At 43.2% G+C, this 20,869-nt stretch overlaps 1 protein-coding gene across 4 annotated transcripts in view; it reads right to left on the bottom strand.

Annotated features, from left to right (window-relative positions):
* The window catches only part of HAUS5 (HAUS augmin like complex subunit 5), a 245,600-nt gene that overhangs the window by 105,062 nt on the left and 119,669 nt on the right, over positions 1 to 20,869 (bottom strand). For all 4 annotated transcript variants that reach the window (XM_030212334.1, XM_030212333.1, XM_030212336.1 and 1 more), the window contains exons 12-13: positions 7,416 to 7,494; positions 7,147 to 7,292 (exon numbers count right to left, since the gene is read on the bottom strand). In XM_030212334.1, the coding sequence (XP_030068194.1) occupies positions 7,147 to 7,292; positions 7,416 to 7,494 (225 nt within the window). The remainder of the gene's footprint in view (positions 1 to 7,146; positions 7,293 to 7,415; positions 7,495 to 20,869) is intronic.

Raw genomic sequence — 20,869 nt, 5'->3', positions numbered from 1 at the left:
AATTCGTCGTTACCCAGAGGGAAGATATCTAATTCTCACAGCGGAACTAGGTGGATCTTGTATACTTTATTGCTGTTACAAGAGTGGGACCTTACTGAGATCTAGTGATTTCAATATCCTCTGGGGAGAGACTTCACTTACCATTCTAGTGTACATGATGCTTACTCTAGGATTGACATGTGGCTAGTGCGGAAGATTTAGTAACCTCGATATACTCTCCCCTCCACTGAGGCCAAGGTCTGGACAGACAATGCCCCTTGGGTGCATGACCATACCCTTGGTAGAGGCTCCTAACATTCTGGACCCCCTGAATGTCTCTCAGCTGGAGAAAGACTAGAAAGCAGAGAATAACATGGGGATGGAGCAGGGATGAGGACAGAGTCCATGAGGACGGGGACAAACTTTGTCCCTGTGTCACTGTCTATTTTGAAGCCTGTTAATGAGCTGGACTATTATTTATGTTTGATTGATGCAGATGACAATATTTTTATTTTTTGGAAAAACAAGAAAATATGCAGGCCACAGCTAGCAAAATTTGCATGGGGGATCCTGTACATCCTGCTACCAGCACATCTTCTAAGAAGACATCTTCTATTGCAGGAGGGACTGTAGAAGACAGGAGAGCTAGACTGAATCCCGAGATTGTTGATGACTTCTTACTAGTCCACAGATTTTAAAAAAATCTCCCCTCTAGGGCATACAGAATAGGTTGCATTTTGTATCCCTGGAAAATTTAACTGGGTGGATTAGGATTCCTTGGGGTAGTAGAAGTCAGCTATTGTTGGGGTTGGAAGGGTAGAGGGTGTTGGTGGTGGGAGGGTTATTATAGCTGCTAGTTGTTGTCATCTATTTGTAATTTATACACAACAGTTGCACATTGTTCCTTTTTATACTTTAATAAAAAGATTTAAATATAAAATCATAAGTGTTCGAGGCTTCTGCAGATGAGAACAGAGCCCACGGGGATGGGGCAGGGACAGAACCCACAGAGATGGGGTGGTGACAACCTGTCCCCATGTCATTCTCTACTTGAAAGAATTTAATGAGCCTTCAGACCATACCACTGTAGTCTTCTGGGAGGCTGTAAAGGCAGTGCTCCAGGGTAAGATTATAGCTTTGAGTACATACCTGCGGAGGAATAAGTCACAGCAGAGGACTAACTTACCTCAGCAATTAAAGCGTTAGAACATACCCATAAGACCAGGAGCTTGACTCCTGAGCAAACCCTTGATTAATAAACTCTATACTGACCTTCAGACGTTGAACTGGCTCATCTTTATCCACACCTTCAAAGAAATGAAGCAGATTGGTGAAGAAAGACTTCCCTTGGCTGAATCAATGAGAACTCTGTCCCATTAAACCACGCATGTCTATGTATTCCATAATTTTATTCTTTGTAATAGTTTCCACTATTTCACCCGGAACTGAAGTCTGGCTTTACCGGTCTAATTTCCCGGACCACCCTGGAACCCTTTTTAAAAATCAGCATTAAATTGGACACCCTCCAATCTTCAGCTACTATGGATGGTTTTAACAACAGGTTAAAGATCTCTTACAGCAGATCAGCAATTTCATGTTTGATTCTGTCAGCACCCTGGGGTGTATACCATCTGGTCCAGGTGATCTACTACTCTTTAATTTGGCTCAGTACGTCTTCCAAGTTCACCGAAATTTGTTTCAGTTCCTCCACATAGTCACCCTAAAACAATTTCTGGTACAGGTAGATCTCTTACATCTTCTTCCATAAAGACCGAAGCAAAGCATTAATTCAGTTTCTCCGCTATGGCCTTGTCCTCCCTGAGTGTCCCTTTTGCTCTTTCATGATCTAATGGTCCCACGGATTCCCTCACAGGCTGCTTCTGATGTACCTGAAAAAGTTGTTACTGTGAGTTTTTGCAACCACAGCAAGTTTCTCTTCATATTCTCTTTTAGCCTTCTTTATAAATACTTTGCATTTACGCTGCCAGTACTTATTTTCTTTGAGTCCTTTTTCCATTCTTTGAAGGATGTTCTTTTGGCACTGATAGCCTCCTTCACTTCACCTTTACCATGCTGCCTGTCATTTGTTCTTCTTTCCACCTTTGTAAATAAGTGGACTACATCTGGTCTGGGCTTCCAAGATGGTATTTTTAAACAACATCCATGTCTGATTTAAAGTCCTAATCTTTGTAGCTGATCCATTTAGCTTCTATTTAACCATTTTCCTTAGTCACCCTTTCAAAAATGAAATGATGCTACAGTAATTCCTTTGTGACTTCACTCCAGATATTAGCTCAAATTTAAGCATGTTATGATCACCGTTTCCCAGCGGACCCAACACCTTTACCTCTTGTACTATGCCCTGCATTCCACTAAGGACTAGATCTAAAATAGCTCCCCCTCTTGTTGGTTTCCTGGACCAGTTGCTCCAAGAATTTTACCTCCCTAACGCTTCCTGATGTAAAATTTATCCAGTCAATACTGGGGCAATTGAAATCACCCATTATAATGTTGCCCAATTTGTCAACTTTAACTTCTGAAAACATTTCTTCATCTGCCTGTTCGTTCTGTCCCGGTGGACTGTACTACCGCCCTACCAGTATACTCCTTCCCTTCACACATGGAATTTCAATCCATAAGGATTCCAAACTGCTATCTGTTTCACGTAGAATGTTTATTTTGTTTTCATTCCAGAAATGAATGCTTCTTTGCCATAGCCTTTTTCCTTGACAGAGAGGAAATAAGGAGACCACTACATGTGCACCTTCTTCACTCACTCTCATAGAGCTACAAAGTCACTTTTTGATACATTCAGTGAATACCTAAAATTATCCTTTTCACCAGAATGTATAAGCTACATAGGATAACAGGCTTGATGAGTCAGCAAACTCTGTAAATGCCTCAGAACTGGGCACCGGGCAGACAGAACACTCTGTCAGACATTACATCCGGTCAGCAGATTGATACCTTTGTGCCACTCAGAAGGGGTCGCCAATCATCAATACCCTTTGCTTCTTAGTGGCTGCTGAACCTGCAGCTTTGGGAGTTCATGAGCTCCTGTTCTGGTGATGTTTTCATCTCTTACCCTTCCAAGGCTACATACTAGTTCTTCATCTTGAGAAAGGGTGGAGTCAGTGTGTCAGATCTGTAGGGTGTGTAATCTGTGTCCAGCTGTTATCTTCTCCTCTGCTGGAGGTATCAAACACCTCAAGTAACATTTCATTATGTTCTAATTGCCAAGAATGCTTCTCAGCCTCTCCACTTATTTCCTGAGACTATCTGCAGGCATCTTGCATTCTGAAATGATTTCTTGCCTTGGATCAGGCTATCCATCTGGACAGAGGCAGAAGTTGTCATGGGGTGAAAACTTTGGCAACATAATGTTTTCCAGCAATACTATCGCATGAGAACTTTGGTACCTGTTGGTCTGTGTTTTCAAATATTTTTTAACACAGCAATGTGAACCTTTTTTGTTGACATATATAGGTGTTTCACTGAGTCAGCAGGTGAGTGAGACTGAGCTTGTTGAAGAAGCTTGAAAACAGGAGTAATGAAGTCTGCCAAATAAAGAGCAGGAATAAAATCAATTAAGCAATCAGGGTGGGTTTCTGGACTGATTGGGCAGGGCTAAAGGAAAGAAAGTTATCATAAGTCATAATTTTTCCTTCTTATCGTCTACACCAGACCAGTCCACAACTAGTGGGATGTAGCAAAGCAGTGCCCAAGAAGGGTGGGGACTAAAGTTTAAAGACGAAAAATACCCTACTTCTTTAAAACTAATACACATGCAACAAATAAATAAATAAATAAATAAACAAATAAATAAATAAAATACTGGCGACTGTTCCAATTGAAAGGTGAAATGTAGCAGAAAACCAGAAAGGATAACAACTTACAAGTTCAGTGTGGCCTGGCAGCAGAACTATTCAGCTTGAAGACTTGTACAGCAGCTACTAAACTAAATACAGAATGGAGCTGACTTATTGAAATTGCAATCCCAAACTGCTGCATACAGCTGAAAAATAAAAGAAACCTGTGGCTGCACACGGCTGATACCAAGAGCTGAACAGTAACAAACATACTGAACCTTAGTTTAAAAAAAGTATATATATAATTGACTCCATACACTTTGGAATAAGAAAATGTTCTGCTCACCAAACAGGTGACTTGTAGAGCTGCAAAACAAGATGAGATCCTCAGAAGGAAGACACCATTACAGTGAGCATCTGCCTCTCAAACAAGAAGTTGACTGAAATGCCACAGCTGCATAAATGACTTCCTCAGCCTAAGATAGCAGGATGCTAATTAGCCTAGTCAACTACAGGCTGCCAAAACGCTAAATGCTTAAGCTGTAGTTTAATTAATGCCGGCAGAGACAGCTGCATTTTTTTTCCACAATATTTTCAGTTTCTCAAATTCGGCACACAATGAGAAACAGCATAGTCATCCAGGTCGGCAATTGAGACTTCTGCCACAAGCAGACTGTAGACCTGAGAATGTAACAAAACAGTACACCTGACAGAGGAGGCTTTTCATGTTACACAAGGGAGCATGGAAAGGCAGAACTTGTAACTGACAATATAAGGGGCAGACTTGGAGACTATATACAAGGAGAAAAGGGATTAAAAAATAAAATCACAAACTGCTAGAGCTCCCAAGCACAAAAAATATATTTTTTTTAAACTGCTCCTACTGCCTAAAGAAAAAAAAAAAACAATACCTCAGAAAGGGGAAATCATGTGGAAAGAAACATTGATTATCTCAAGTTTCGTTCAAACCAAAGCCTTAAAAGTATAAAAAGAAGAACTCACAGAAGACATGAAGATTCAAAAGGGAAATAAGAATCAAGTGGCTCAGGGTAAGAAGAAATCTCACCCTCCGTTCAGCTATTGAAACCAAGAGACACAACAGGCACCTAAAAACCATGGAAAACCCGCTAGAGGACAGAATAAAAATCCAGAGAAAACTGCCAGCTGAAAACAGAAAAATTGCCTGGAACCATTAAGAAAATAACAACATCTAATTTATCGGGAAACCCTTGTCTCTCACTCCCAGAAGGCAGTGTAAAAACCTTTCACTTTTTAAACTCCTTATAATACCTCAACACAGAGAAGAAGTAGTGGGTAGTGTGTGTGTCTGGGGGGGGTGGTGGGGGGGGAAGAGGTGGTAGAGACCCAGCACCATTATCACCCCTGCTCTACTTACTTATCTACACATTCAAAGAAGCAAAATCCATCCAGAAGGTATCTCCTGCTCTACTGTCATCCAGTTAGTAACTGGTTCACCAGTTAGCTAAGAAGAACCAATGAGGACCTGCATGGTCCATCCACCATCTACTGGAAGCAGAAAAATACTGAAAATTCCATGACTGCACTCTACTGGAAACAGAAAAATACTGAAAATTGCATGACTGCACAATACTCTTAAGGATCAAGTCAAAGAACTACGTTTTTTCTCTGTCCCCATCTTCTGATCAATCGATAAAAAAATAAGAGCATACAAGTAGCCATACTGGGTCAGACCAATAGTCCATCTAGCCAAGTATCCTGTTTTCCAAACAGCGGCCAAGCCAGGTCACAATTACCTGGCAGAAACCCAAACTGTGGCAACACTCCATGCTATAAATCCCAGGACAAGCAGTTGCTTCCCATGTCTGCTTCAATAGCAGACTATGGACTTTTCCGCCAGGAATTTGTCCAAACCTTTTCAACCCAGATGCGCTAACCGCTGTTACCACCTCCTCCGTTACCACCTCCTCCAGCAAAGAGTTCCAGAGCATAACTATTCGTTGAGTGAAAAAATATTTCCTCTTATTTTAAAAGTATTTCCATGTAACTTCCTCGAGCATCCCCTAGTCTTGTACTTTTGGATTGAGTTAAAAAAAAAATCTACTTACTTCTACTCATTCTACACCACTCAGGATTTTGTGGACCTCAATCATATCTCCCCTCATCCGTCTCTTTTCCAAGCTGAAGAGCCCTAACCTCTTTAGCCTTTCCTCATACGAGAGGTGTTCCATCCCCTTTACCATTTTGGTCGCTCTTCTTTGAACCTTCTCTAATTCCGCTATATGCTTTTTGAGATACAGTGACCAGAACTTGTCGCAATACTCAAGGTGCGGATGCACCATGGAGCAATACAAAGGCATTATAGTGTTTATGGTTTATGGTCTTAGTCACTATCCCTTTCCTAATAATTCCTAGCATCTTATTTGCTTTTTTGGCCGCCAACACCACACACTGAGCAGAAGATTTCAGCGTATTGTCTACGACGACACCCACATTTTTTTTCAGCCCTGACCCTGAAGGTGGACCCTAGCATCAGGTAACTATGATTCAGATGCTTCTTTCCAATGTGCATCACCTTGCATTTGTCCACATTAAATTTCATCTGCCATTTGGACGCCCAGTCTTCCAATTTCCTAAGGTCTTCCTGCAATATTTCACAGTCCGCACATGTTTTAACAACCTTGAATAGTTTTTTATTATCTGCAAATTTGATCACCTCACTCGTTGCTCCGATTTCCATATCATTTATAAATATGTTAAATAGTACTGATCCCAGTACAGATCCCTGTGACACTATACTCTACTGCCAGGCCACACTGAACTTGCAAGTTGTTATCCTTTCTGGTTTTCAGCTATATTTCAGCTTTAAAGCCTGATCCAAGGCAAGAAATCATTTCAGAATGCAACATGCAGAACCTTGCCTCCTATCCAATGAGTCTCTAATTTTCTCAGGAGTCTCTCATGAGGAACTTGATCAAAAGCTTTCTGAAAATCTAGATACACTACATCAACCGGCTCACCTTTATACACGTTTATTCACGCCTTCAAAGAAATGACGCAAATAGGTGAGGAAAGACTTTCCTTGGCTGAACCCATGCTGACTATATGTTCTGTAATTTTATTCTTTATAATAGTTTCTACTATTTTGCCCGGCACCGACATCAGGCTTACCGGTCTATAATTTCCCAGATCACCCCTAGAACCCTTTTTAAAAATTGGCGCCACATTGGCCACCCTCCAACCTTCAGGTACTAAGGACGATTTTATAACCCACTAGTTCTGGACTGGTCTGGTAGGGACATAAGGAATGAGGAGACTTGTTTTCATGGTACCAAAAAAACTGGCTAACAAGTTTGAGGCAGTAGGTTTTGGCATTTACCTGGCAAGAAGTGATCTTGCAGAACCATCAGAGAGAAGCTGGTGTTTCTCCTGCACCATAGATGCCAGTCGTGCCGAGAGATCTGTGACTTGCACCTGCAGGGGGACCTGCTGCACCCAAAGCTTCTCACAGGCACTCCATCCTTCCTGAATAGGAAAAACCACGAGATCTTGACTAACTGCAAGGACTGCTGTACTCCCCCCTCCACCCCACCCCAGCATCTCTCATTTACCTCATCTTTTCTTCCTCTAGGATAGGCGTGTACTAACCTGTATCAGACAGTGGACGGACGGCAAAGCACTTCTGGTCTCAGAGACATCTTCCAAATGTGAACTTTCAAATCGAAATCTGAGGAGAGGAACAGATGTATAGCACATGAGGTACAGTTAGAAGACCAGCAAAAACCGCACAAAGCTACTGGATTCCATTAACTCACACTTGCATAAGGTACATGTGGATCACTATGCTTAGTCTTTTCTCTTTCCAATTTTTTTTAAACCTGAAGAATGCAACTATTTATGCTTAAATCTATTTATTGAAGTTTCAAAACAGAAACAAGATCATACAAGAGAACAAATAGAACCATATTACATGAGGCAGAATACAATGAAACATACAGCAAAGGACCTTGTTTCTTATAGCCCTTCAATAGGATGCCTCTCAACCAAGACCACTCCATAGCCCCCATTCCCTCAGTGAAAAAACCCAAAACAAAAAACACACATCAAGACGAACATACCCCATCTACAAACTACAACATATTTAAGATCAGGCTACGAGATCATGGGAAAGGAAAGCTATATAGAGATCCCAAGTGGACCAAAATTGCTTCTTATGTTTAACAGATTCCAACCTTTTGCCTTTCCATAAAAATAACACTATGTAGCAGGCTATGCTATCCCCAAAAGAAAGGTGAAGCAGAAACAGTTCAAACATTCAAGACAGATATCTTACCTAAGAGAGCCACCCAGCATAAAGTAAAACTTCATATTTAGCCAACAAAAAACTTGCAGCGAAGACTGGGTCAACTGTTCCTAAAAGGTGTTCCAAATAATGAATCACCTTTAACTAAAAAAAAAAAAGCAAATCTGGGGACATTCCCAAAAAGCATGTAACAATGAATTAGGTTTTTGAGTTCATTCCTGGCAAACAGGTGAAGCAACCCCTCCCATATTAAATAGTTGTGTTTGGGTAATATAAGCTTGATGTAATACTCTGAACTATCACTCTCTGAACTCCGCGACTCTAGTCAAAGTAGGAATATGAGCAATCAATTTGTTAAAATCCAAAGAAGCAGGTTGTCATGGAACACCTATCACCTATCTGGGGTTAACCCTGCGGCCACCTAGAGGGTTTGTCCCCAGCGCTGCCTACACCTGGGCGGGCCTCTGCCCCACGCACTAGGTTCCACTTGCCTTTGGGTGAGTATCCCACCCACAAGTTTTCCTTCGGTGATTTCTAGGACGCTGGGGCCACACTCCCAGGAGACCCACAGTTCCTAGAAAGAACTCACAGACCTAAAACACAAACCACCAGGATTCTTAGTCAGTCCAGGCCAGCACAGCCAAAAAAACTAATAGGTTTATTGTTACAGTAAAACAGTGAACATTTGTAAAAAAAAAAAATAAAAAAAAAAACAGGTGAAAAGGTATAGCAATAACAGAAAACCAAAACAAGGATTAACATTAAAACTATCTAACACTTGATACTACCTGGGTAGCACCTGGGGAGTTTCAGGAAATAACTGCTCATAAGTCACAAGTCTTGAACAGGGTCTCAGGACATAGATGTTTCTCCTCTGTACCCCCAAGCTGAGACTAAAGAAACATCCAGTACTTCCTGGCTAGATTTAAAGTCCAGGACCAATCAGAGCCCAAACTTTGAAAGTATTTGGCCAATGGTACTGCAAGTTCCCTTTGTCACAAGGTTAAATTGAAAGAGAAAGTAATCTTCTCTGTAACAGCTTTAAAACTGAAAACAAACACCATCTGCTGGCCAATTAGGAGAAATACACTTCAGGAAATTATTATTACAATTCACAGGCTGGAAAACCCACTGTTTCGTCACTCAGATGTTCTATGCAAGTCTGTTTTGCATTAAACTTATAGAACTGACATTTTGAAACCAGGGCAAATCCTAAACTGGCCTTATGGAGCACAGATACTGATAAATCTCTATCCTGCAGAGCCAAAAGAGGGTCAAACCTGTGTGGAGCAGATAATGCAATTTTGTCCAAGTAGACATGGAGGGGCATAATCGAACTGGGATGACCATCTCTAAGATCGGCGCCGCGAAGGGGCGGGGCAACCCATATTATCGAAACAAGATGGGCGTCTATCATTCCTTTCGATAATACGGTCGGGGATGCTCAAATTTAACATTTAGGTTGACCTTAGAGATGGTCATCCCCGGTTTTCAGCGATAATGGAAACCGACACCCATCTCAAAAATGACCAAATCCAAGGCATTTGGTCGTGGGAGGAGCCAGCATTTGTAGTGCACTGGTCCCCCTCACATGCCAGGACACCAACCGAGCACCCTAGGGGGCACTGCAGTGGACTTCACAAAATGCTCCCAGGTGCATAGCTCCCTTACCTTGGGTGTTGAGCCCCCCCAACCCCCTCCCAAAACCCACTCCCCACAACTGTACGCCACTACCATAGTCCTTAGGGATGAAGGGGGCACCTACATGTGGGTACAGTGGGTTTGTGGTGGGTTTTGGAGGACTCACATTTACCAGCACAAGTGTAACAGGTAGGGGGAGTATGGGCCTGGGTCCGCCAGCCTGAAGTGCACTGCACCCACTAAAAACTGCTCCAGGGACCTGCATATTGCTGTGATGGAGCTGGGTATGACATTTGAGGCAGGCATAGAGGCTGGCAAAAAATGTTTTTAAAATTTTGTTTTTTTGGGTGGGAGGGGGTTGGTGACCACTGGGGGAGTAAGGGGAGGTCATCCCCGATTCCCTCTGGTGGTCATCTGGTCAGTTCGGGCACCTTTTCAAGACTTGGTCGTGAAAAAAAAAAGGGACAAGTAAAGTCGGCCAAATGCTCGTGAGAGACGCCCTTCTTTTTTCCATTATCGGCCAAGGACGCCCATCTGTTAACCATGCCCCCGTCCAGTCTTCAGTACACTGTCAACACGCCCCTGTGAATTTTGGTCATCCCTGCAATGGAAAGCAGTTGAGGACGCTCAAAATCGGCTTTCAATTATGCCGATTTGGACGACTCTGAGAGAAGGACACCCATCTCCTGATTTGTGTCGGAAAATGGGCGCCCTTCTCTTTCGAATCCTGTAAAGGCAACAAAGTTGCATTAGGACGCAGCACATATTCCAATAAGGAGATCCCCAAGTATCCCATTCTCAATCCCAGGTTAAAAAAAAAAAAAAACATTTCCCTAATAGGGAGTAGAACAGAGTTTGGGAAAACAAGACCCAGTAACCCATTAGATCCTGCCATTATCTCCTCAAGGAATTAAGCAAAACACTACTAAATAAGCAGAAAGTTAATGCCCTCCCAGGTACCTATAACAAAGAAGTAAAATGTTAAGGACCCCAAGTTGTGGAACTCTTTGCCTACTGAGTTCTGTGCTGTGCACAAATATGGAGTGAGGGCTGTCCCAGCCAACAACCCCTCCCACCACATGGGGAATAGGGAGTCTAACATTAAAAAAAAAAAAGAAGAAGAAGAAATAAAACAATGTAAATTGAGAACCCCAGTCAAATATCCAACCTTGAAACTAGAAAGGAAAACAATCAAAAATCAATAAAACCTACCACAACCCCCCCCCCCCCCCCCCCCCCACCATACGACCAGCTAGTAGTTCTACATTTAGGCCTGAGGTACATGTGGGAGTTCCCCGCCCCTCCCCCAAACCTCTCATGTGCAGGATCATACCAAAGCAATGAACAAAACCACAGAGGAACACAGGCATATTCAATCATTAACAGTTGGAAAGAAAGTGGCATCAAAGATCAATGGTAAAAGCAGAACCACCTGCCACTATCCAAACCAATAAATCAAAATAGCACAATCCAGCAAAAGCACACATTAAAAATATACAGAGCTGCGCTATAATAAGCCAAAACAATGCTCAGAGTTCTTAAAGTCAACTCGCGAGGCAAGGCTCCCAGTACTCATACAAATGAACTCCATAGATGAACACAAAATCCCTAGCAACCCATTAAATAATATGTCACCAAGGCGTAATGAGCTGCTTCTTACGAGAACAGTCTCGAAATTGTAAATAAAACACCACATTATATCTAAAAGGCAAAGATGCCTAAAATTTGTGGAAATGATAGGTAGTCAAAAATATAGAGCAAATCAATCATGGCATCTTCAGTTAACTACACCAGGGCCATGGAACTATCAGTTATACAAAGAGTAGCACAGTAGTTGATATATCCATCTGCGAGCCAGAATCTCAAAGAGTGTGAAAGTGACAATGACCCTGGTAGAAAAGGAGCCAAGGAGCAAATGATGCTAAGAGCCCTAAATAACACCAAAGACAAAAGCTGCAACATATGAAACTGCCCATACGAACGGTATGCTGGTCAAATAATCTAGTCGTGGCAGCAAACACTCAATCATGCTGAAACAGGATCCAAGAATAAAACTGCTGTCAAAAGCAGCTGGGCTCTCACAAAAGAATGAAACTTGGCTCATATAAAAGAAGTCTCAAAGTAACACCAACAGGTTTCAGCTATCTAAACTGCGACATCCTCCAGGCACTCCAGAAACATGTGAACAATGGAGACAGGTAAGATGGAACTCTTCAACGATGCCATTTAAACCAAAATGTGTTTAATATAGGTATATTATCTACACATCAGAATTCAGACATGTAGATAAATTGAATTTTAATTTATATGCCTTGCTCACTTTTGCACACCATACTTTTGGCAATTACTTTCAGTTTTAAAGTTGTGTGCGCCACAGGTTGGTTACTTTTTTCATTTTTTTTTAAAGCAGGAATGTACCATAAATTAATCTGGCTGCAGTGTTTTGGGCGATCTGAAATTTCTTTGTAAGTTATTTACAACCTGCGTAAATTCAATTGCAGTAGTCTAAGTGGCTTAATACCATTGATTGTATTAGATTACGAAATACTTGTCTCAGGAAGAAAGGTTTAATTCGTTTAAGTTTCCACAACGAGAAAAATATTTTCTTTGTAGTGGAATTTATTTGGCTTTCAAGTGAAAGGTTGTGATCAATTGTTACACCAAGTATTTTTAGGCTCTCTGAGATTGGGAGTAGATTAGAACTAAGGTTTGGACTTAGTGTGTTGAGATGAAAGGATAAAGCAGTGCATTTTCTCGGTATTCAGTTTGAGTTGAAAAAAGAGTTTGCCCATTAAAGTTCATGGTGTTCAGACCAAGATTAATTTCATTGGTGATTTCAGACAGGTCATGTCTGAAGGGAATATAAATTGTGACATCATCAGCATAAATGAACAGGTTAAGGCCTAGATTGGATAAGGACTTGGCCAAAGGAATCAGCATTATGTTGATGAGTGTTGGGGATACTGGTGAGCCTTGAGGGACTCCACAGTTTGCTTTCCACAATGGTGATAAGGTTGAATTAGATTTTACTTGATAAATTCTGGAGGTTAGAAAACCCTTAATCCATCTAAGAACATTTCCACCAGTCCCAAAGTAATCAAGAAGGTTTAGTAGAATGTTATGGTTTACCATGTCAAAAGCAATGAAAGAAGTATGCTTTTGCCTAAAGCTATTTCCTGTTTAAAGTTGGCAAGGAGAGTAATAAGGTACATTGTAACCATGGGAGCACATGCTCATTTCTAAAGTGAACCCTTGTGTAAGGTTTCCCTTTGAAAACTCAGGGGCCATGGACAGCAGGCATAAATATTACAACTGTTCCGAAGCAAATGCACTCACAAAGAACATATGTAGAGCTTTCAAAATGAAAGTCCAGCAATTCTTTTGAGTCAATAAAGTGGTCTAAATATTTTAAAAATAAATACTTTCCTTTCTCTAACCTGACGCTGCACCCTTACTCAGCAGGTTAAAAAAAAAAAAAAAAAAGTACCTGCACTATGACTGAAGAGGTAGGTAATATGCACAGGGCTTTTTACATAGAGGCTCATTTTCAAAGCACTTAGCCTCCCAAAGTTCCATAGAAACCTATGGAAGCCTCCCAAAGTGCTTTGAAAATATGCCTCATAGTGTTCTATAAATTTTTAGCTATAATGTGCGTTTGGATGCTATTCTCTGAACACAGAAAAAAGTTGGACAGGAATTAAGAGAAAAAAAAAATATTTTATTACTCACCAGCACAGGATCAGATATCAGTAGCAAGTTGTGGAAAAATAATAGCAAACTTACAAAATCTAACATCAGTAGCTCTGGTAATTATAAGTAATCAGACTAATTATATAAAAGGACAGGTGAAAAGAGAGCAAGAGAGAAAGAAAAAGAAAGAGAAAGAGTGAAAGAGAAAGAAAGAGTGAAAGAGAAAAAGAGAAAAAAAAAAAAAAAGATTCTTACCTGTAAAGAATGAGTTCTTACCGGGGGGGGGGGGGGGGATACACCCCCCCTTGAGAAAAATGGCAGTGGCAAGGATATGAAATTATCTGGCCAGCAGAGCTATTTTCAGAATTTCATTGTCTACAGTGTACTTTTATAGGCCTGTGGTGAGCATTCACTTCCCCCCTACCCCTATCATAGGTGCTGCATATGTGCTGGAGACTTGCAATTGGGTCCTTCATATGATAAACAGCTGTTCACCTGAGCAAAATGGATTCAATATGCTCTCTAAAAGGAGGGGGGGTAATTTTGAAACTGCCTGCAAAGTCTGCAGGTACATATTTTCCCCGCTGGCTTTGCATCTGTTTTTACAGGGAAGTATACACATACTTTGAAAACGGCTAAAGGAAAAACTGCCTGAAGAGATCGGTAACAGTTTTATCTACAAGTACTATTCTCCATGGACAAGCAGGATTGCTACAGCCACAAAATGCTGGTGAACTTGTAGTCACTGTGTTGACCGAGCTGAGCAGAATGGCAACATCACTATGTTGATCAAGCCCAGTGGGTCTGCTCTCCCAAAGCTCAGAATCCTCCAGGAAGGCTTCTAAATTTGTATGGGTGATCCCAGGTTCTACTGGAAACCTTCTCTTCGGTTTTTAGATTACCGTGGTGGCAATCAGTCAGGTTGTGCAATTAACTCCCAAAACAGTAAAAATGGGGTTTGATTTGTCAGTGCTACTTTTCACAATGCACCCCCCTCCCCCCCCCAAAAAAAAATCCCACAATCCTATATAATAAAACGCACCTCCAACATTCTGAAGCTGACTGCATGGCTGAGGCATTCCTGCTCTCTGTATCCATCTCCTGAATTGACATTACGTACTTCCGGGTTCGTCACAAGCAGAAGTGACCAACCACACGAGGTTTCTCGGCTTCAGAATGTTAAGAGGTGCATTCTATTAAATAGGATTGGTCAGTTCCTTGAAGCACAGCCAGAGCTCAGCGTCCTGCACAGTAACGCTCAGACACCAGAAAGAGAGGGGGGGCTGACACCAGAGAGAGGGAGGGAGGGGGGGCCTGACACCAGAGAGGGGGGGGGGAGGTATCTCTGTCACACACACACTCTCTCGCACACACTGTATCTGTGTGATACACACTCTCTCATACTGTGTCTCACATACGCACTTGCACATACTCATTCTCTCACACACACTCTCTCTCTCACACAGACACACTCGCACCCAGACTCTCTCTCTCTCACAAACACACACACTCACACACTCTCTCTCTCTCTCACACACAGTCACTCTCAAACATACACACTCTGAGGAAAACCTTGCTAGCACCAGTTTCATTTGTGTCAGAAACGGGCCTTTTTTTTACTAGTAAATAAAACAATTTTCACACGCTGTCCAAAATGTATTTCCAAAAGGCCAGTGATTGACACAATTCAGTGCTTGTATACCACTAATATCCCCTTTCCAGGGTTCAGTGTGGTTTACTTTCTAGGTGAGAGGACACTTCCGGTTGGGCTATGGAGGAGTGAGGACGTGTGGTCTCGCTGCTCCGAAACACCCGATAGAGTCAGGAGAATAGCCAGCCTGTTTCCCCCCGAAACACGATCAAAACGACCAGGTGAAGTGCGGAGATAGTGGAGCGCAAAGAGCCAATAATACCTGGTGCGGATGGCGTCAAAAATGGTGAGGAAGGAAGGCAGAGAGAAAGGGCGAGGAGCGGAGGCAAAGATGGCGGATAAGAGCCAACCGCCGTCTCTGACTCCAAGCTCACAGTGGGCGGCAGACATTATTCGAGAGGTGACGGAGGCAGTAGAGCAGTCGGTGGACAGCAAGTTCCAGCAAATTTTAGATAAACTTGAAGGCATGGAGGAGCGGTACGCTAATATGGCGTCGGATCTTAGGGAAGTACAGCAGCGTGTCGGGAGTGTGGAAGACATGGTGCAGAAGCTAACAGACGAGAATCCGGCAATGCAAAAGCGCCTAACGATTCTGGAAGAGAAGTTAGAAGATATAGAAAACCGCTCACGGCGGAATAATTTAAGATTGATCAGGCTGCCAGAGACATTGGGGGAAAAGGACTTACGAAGCTTCTTGAAGAAATGGATCCCTGAAGCGGCAGAACTTCCTGATTTGGCGGGAGAATTTTGCGTGGAGCGGGCACACAGGTTGGGCCCGTGACGCGAGGGAGAGACTCGCCCTAGAGTGACTATCCTTAAAATACTTAATGATGTGCACAAAATGCGGGTGTTGCAAGCAACTCGAGGAGGCAAGCACTTATGTTATCAGAATAGCAGGATCCTGGTATTCCAGGATTACTCCACCAGAGTGGCAGCCGCCCGGAAAGCTTTTGTACCAGTCTGTGCTAAACTTTTTGAGCGAAAAGTCCGCTTCAGTCTGTTATTCCCCGCAAAGCTGAAAATAGCAGCCCATGATCGAGCACACTTTTTTGACAAAGTGGAGGACACGAAACGCTTCATGGAACAGCTACAGAATAAAAGTTTGGAGCCTGCATGAAGGGCGGACAATGGAAAGATCTGACTGCGTGAACCGGGGCATTTGGAAAAATTTACAACCAGATTGAGACATTTAGCGTGACTGAACATTTTGTTGGCTACAGGCCTACAGCGATGTGACATTGAGGCTCCGAGGACCAGTACGGATTTTGTTGACTTGATTTGTCATCAGAGAAGGTCGGGGAGCAGTTCGTTACTGATGTACAGTATGCTGAAGACCCAAGGAGAACCAGGAAGATGTTGGACTAGAAGTTAACAGGCTTTGTATATGCAATATTGAGGGAGGGTGTAGGGGGGGAAGAAGGGGGGAATATCTGTTGAATGCTAATTTGTATACGATTAAGAATGCAGACGGAGAGAACAACAGAGGGTAGTGAATGGAGAATTCGGTGGGTTAAACGGGATAATGAATCAGGGAGAGAATGCATGGGACGAATGACAGAGTGTACAATGAAGAAACAAACAGTGATTGGCACACGTGATAAAGTGAGTGAGAAGCTGTGTGACAAAATGGTGGGGAGGGCTTTAAAGCTTAGATAGTAAGGGAAAGTGTTGGAAGGGTGGGGAATATGGGATTGTGATGCTTGGACTATGAGGTCTGTGTACAATTTCCTATGGTAATAATGTTAATAATGATGAAACTGAAAGAAACCAAGAGAGAGGTACGTCTGGCGAAGGCGCAAGCGGAAGAACAAATGGCTAGAAATGTAAGGAGAGGAGACAAAAACTTCTTCAGGTATATTAGTGAAAGGAGAAAGACTATAAAGGGAATTGTGAGACTAAAAGATACAACGAAACGCTATGTAGAAAATGATGAAGAAAAAGCCAATTTTCTAAATAGATACTTTTGTTCTGTTTTCACTGAAGAAAACCCTGGGGATGGACCGAGAGGGACTGGCAAAAGTACACCTGAAAATGAGGTGGATAGAGCGCCATTCACGGAAGAGAGTGTGTATCAACAACTTGGAAAGCTAAAGGTGGACAAAGCCATGGGGCCGGACGGGATCCACCCCAGAATACTGAGGGAGCTCAGAGAGGTTCTGGCGGGTCCTCTTAAAGACTTGTTTAATAAATCCTTGGAGACGGGAGAGGTTCCGAGGGATTGGAGAACGGCGGAGGTGGTCCCCTCTTCACAAAAGTGGGGATAGGGAAGAAGCTGGAAACTACAGGCTGGTAAGCCTCACTTCGGTTATTGGAAAAGTAATGGAAGCCATGCTGAAGGAAAGGATAGTGAATTTCCTGGAAGCCAATAAGTTGCAAGATCCGAGACAACATGGTTTCACCAAAGGGAAATCGTGCCAAACGAATCTCATTGAATTCTTTGACTGGGTGACGGGAGAATTAAATCAAGGACGTGCTATGGACGTAATCTACTTAGATTTCAGCAAGGCTTTCGACATGGTTCCCCACAGGAGGCTCTTAAATAAACTAGACGGCCTGAAGATAGGACCCGAAGTGGTGAACTGGATTAGGAACTGGTTGATGGACAGACGCCAGAGGGTGGTGGTGAATGGAGTTCACTCGGAGGAAGGAAAGGTGAGTAGTGGAGTGCCTCAGGGATCGGTGCTGGGGCCGATTCTGTTCAATATATTTGTGAGTGACATTGCCGAAGGGTTACAAGGTAAAGTTTGCCTTTTTGCGGATGACACCAAGATTTGCAACAGAGTGGACACCCCGGAGGGAGTGGAAAACATGAAAAAAGATCTGAAGAAGCTAGAAGAATGGTCTAACGTTTGGCAATTAAAATTCAATGCGAAGAAATGCAAAGTGATGCACATAGGGAGTAGATATCCAAGGCAGACGTATGTGTTAGGCGGGGAGAGTCTGATAGGCAAGGACGGGGAGAGGGATCTTGGGGTGATAGTATCTGAGGACCTGAAGGCGACGAAACAATGCGACAAGGCGGTGGCAGTAGCTAGAAGATTGCTAGGCTGTATAGAGAGAGGAGTGACCAGCAGAAGAAAGGAGGTGTTAATGCCCCTGTATAAGACGTTGGTGAGGCCCCACCTGGAGTATTGTGTTCAGTTTTGGAGGCCGTATCTTGCGAAGGATGTTAAAAAAATGGAAGCGGTGCAAAGAAAAGCTACGAGGATGGTATGGGATTTACGTTCCAAGACGTATGAAGAGAGGCTTGCTGAACTGAACATGTACACCCTGGAGGAAAGGAGGAACAGGGGTGATATGATACAGACGTTCAAATATTTGAAAGGTATTAATCCGCAAACGAATCTTTTCCGGAGATGGGAAGGCGGTAGAACGAGAGGACATGAAATGAGATTGAAGGGGGGCAGACTCAGGAAAGATGTCAGGAAGTATTTTTTCACGGAGAGGGTGGTGGACACTTGGAATGCCCTCCCGCGGGAGGTGGTGGAGATGAAAACGGTAACGGAGTTCAAACATGCGTGGGATATGCATAAAGGAATCCTGTGCAGAAGGAATGGATCCTCAGAAGCTTAGCTGAAATTGGGTGGCGGAGCAGTTGGGGGGAAGAGGGGGTGGTGGTTGGGAGGCGAGGATAGGGGAGGGCAGACTTATACGGTCTGTACCAGAGCCGGTGATGGGAGGCGGGAGTGGTGGTTGGGAGGCGGGAAATACTGCTGGGCAGACATTGTCTGTGCCCTGAAAAGGACAGGTACAAATTCAAGGTAAGGTATACACATATGAGTTTGTCTTGGGCAGACTGGATGGACCATGCAGGTCTTTTTCTGCCGTCATCTACTATGTTACTATGTTTTGTTGCAATGGGGGAGGGGAAGTTTAGAGTTTAGTTTGTTCTGAAGGGAGGAGTAATTCAATAGTAGGATTAAAGGCATGGGGCAGAGAGGAGGATGGGGTAGAGTGGGAGGGGGGAGATAGGTGGTCAGGAAGTATTTGGGACGGGTGGTTTGAAGCTTAGGACTGGAAGAGTTCCGGGTAGTTTCCGGACTGGTAAGGGGAAAAGGGGTAGGGGGGATGGCAATGTGTGAAATGCTGGAGGGGATAAACATGGAAAATAATGGCCTCAGAGTAATTTGCCTCATGCTGGGGGGATGGTGGCTGGGACATTTCCTTGGGTATGAGGTGATGGGAAAAGACACATTGGAACTTAGAGTTTATTGGGGAAGGGAAGGAATAGGTTGAAATGCCAGATGTGAAGTTTACAACATGGAACGTAGGGGGTATACATTCACCCATTAAAAGACAAAAACTGCTAAAAGCTCTACGGGACAGGGGAACCTCCGTTGCCTTCTTGCAGGAGACGCACCTTTCGTCGGAAGAACATTTAAAATTGAAAAAGTGGTGGGTTGGAACTATTTATGAGGCACCAGCGGAGGGAAGGAGGGGGGGGAGTGGTGATTCTAATAAAGAAGGGCTTGCACTTAGAAACAAAGGAAATCATAGCAGACCCCAAAGGTCGGTATATACTGGCATCAGTAGTGCTAGAGCGCCAGCAAATGATATTGTGCAATATATATGCCCCAAATGTATTTGAGAGGGACTTTTTTAAAGGAGTAATTAAGCAGATATTGAGGTTTGGAGATTTACCGATAGTGTTGGGAGGGGACATGAATAATGTAGCAGATCCAAAGCTGGATCGTTCTGCTCCCACTAATAGAGACTTAGCTAGAACAGAACGAGGAGTGCTTTTATTAGAGTCCGCGTTAGGAGTAATAGATGTATGGAGGACACTTAACCCCTTAGAGCGAGATTACACACATGTGTCAAGGGCCCATGATACAATGTCCCGGATTGATTACATGTTGATCTCACCTGAATTATTAACACAGGTAGCAAAAACCAGGATAGGTCCCATAATGATTTCGGACCATGCTTGGGTGGCAGTGAAGTTACATGGGGAGCCTGTCTATGGGGAAGGTGGCTGGTGTTTCCCATCTTTTCTTTATAGGGACAGTCTTTTTTTTTACCTTTCTTGGTCTCAAAATGGCAACTCTATGTGGAAGCCAATGCTCAGCATATGGCTCAACCGGGTCTGTTTTGGGAGACAGCGAAAGCCGTTCTTCGAGGGGAGGTGATCTCATATGTTAGCCATCAGAGAAGAGTGCGCAGTAGAGAGGTGAAACGTTTGGAGCAACGAGTGACTTCCCTTCGTCGGCAGTTTGGGGAGAGACAGGCTCTGCGGGTGTAAAAACAGTTACTGGAAGCACAGCAAAATTTAAATGAATTGCTGCATGATCAGGCAAAACATTCGCAAGCTTACTATAAATATCAGCTATACCGGTTTGCGAATAAGAGCAGTGGCCTATTGGCCCATTTGGCTAAAGGGTCGCACGAAGGTGACCACATTAGTGGATCCAAATGGTCAACGACATCACGAAGATAAGGCCATTAATGGGGTTTTTGCAGAATTTTTTGCCCGACTTTATGAAGCACAAGGCTCGTTGCAGGAGGATAGTGAGGTTTATTTGTCCAGTATGGATTTGCCCCGGATAACTGACTCCGACAGGGCAAGGCTAGATGCTCCGGTGACGGTGGAAGAAGTAGAACTGGTAATACAGCAAGGGACATTGGGTAAGACCCCAGGTCCGGACGGTTTCCGAAACGAATTTTATAAACTGTTTGAAATCAGAGATTAGCCCGATTTTGGCGGAGGTATTCAATAATATCATACAACAGGAAGCGCTACCTCGCTATCTAAATGTAGCTCAAATAATAGTTCTTCATAAACCGGGTAAACCAGCAGATAGGCCGGAATCTTACCGC

Source organism: Microcaecilia unicolor, chromosome 8 (genome assembly GCF_901765095.1).
Source record: "Microcaecilia unicolor chromosome 8, aMicUni1.1, whole genome shotgun sequence".
Lineage (NCBI taxonomy): Eukaryota > Metazoa > Chordata > Amphibia > Gymnophiona > Siphonopidae > Microcaecilia > Microcaecilia unicolor.
Note: the sequence above shows the minus strand (reverse complement) of the source record. Positions and strands in the feature narration are given on the sequence as shown.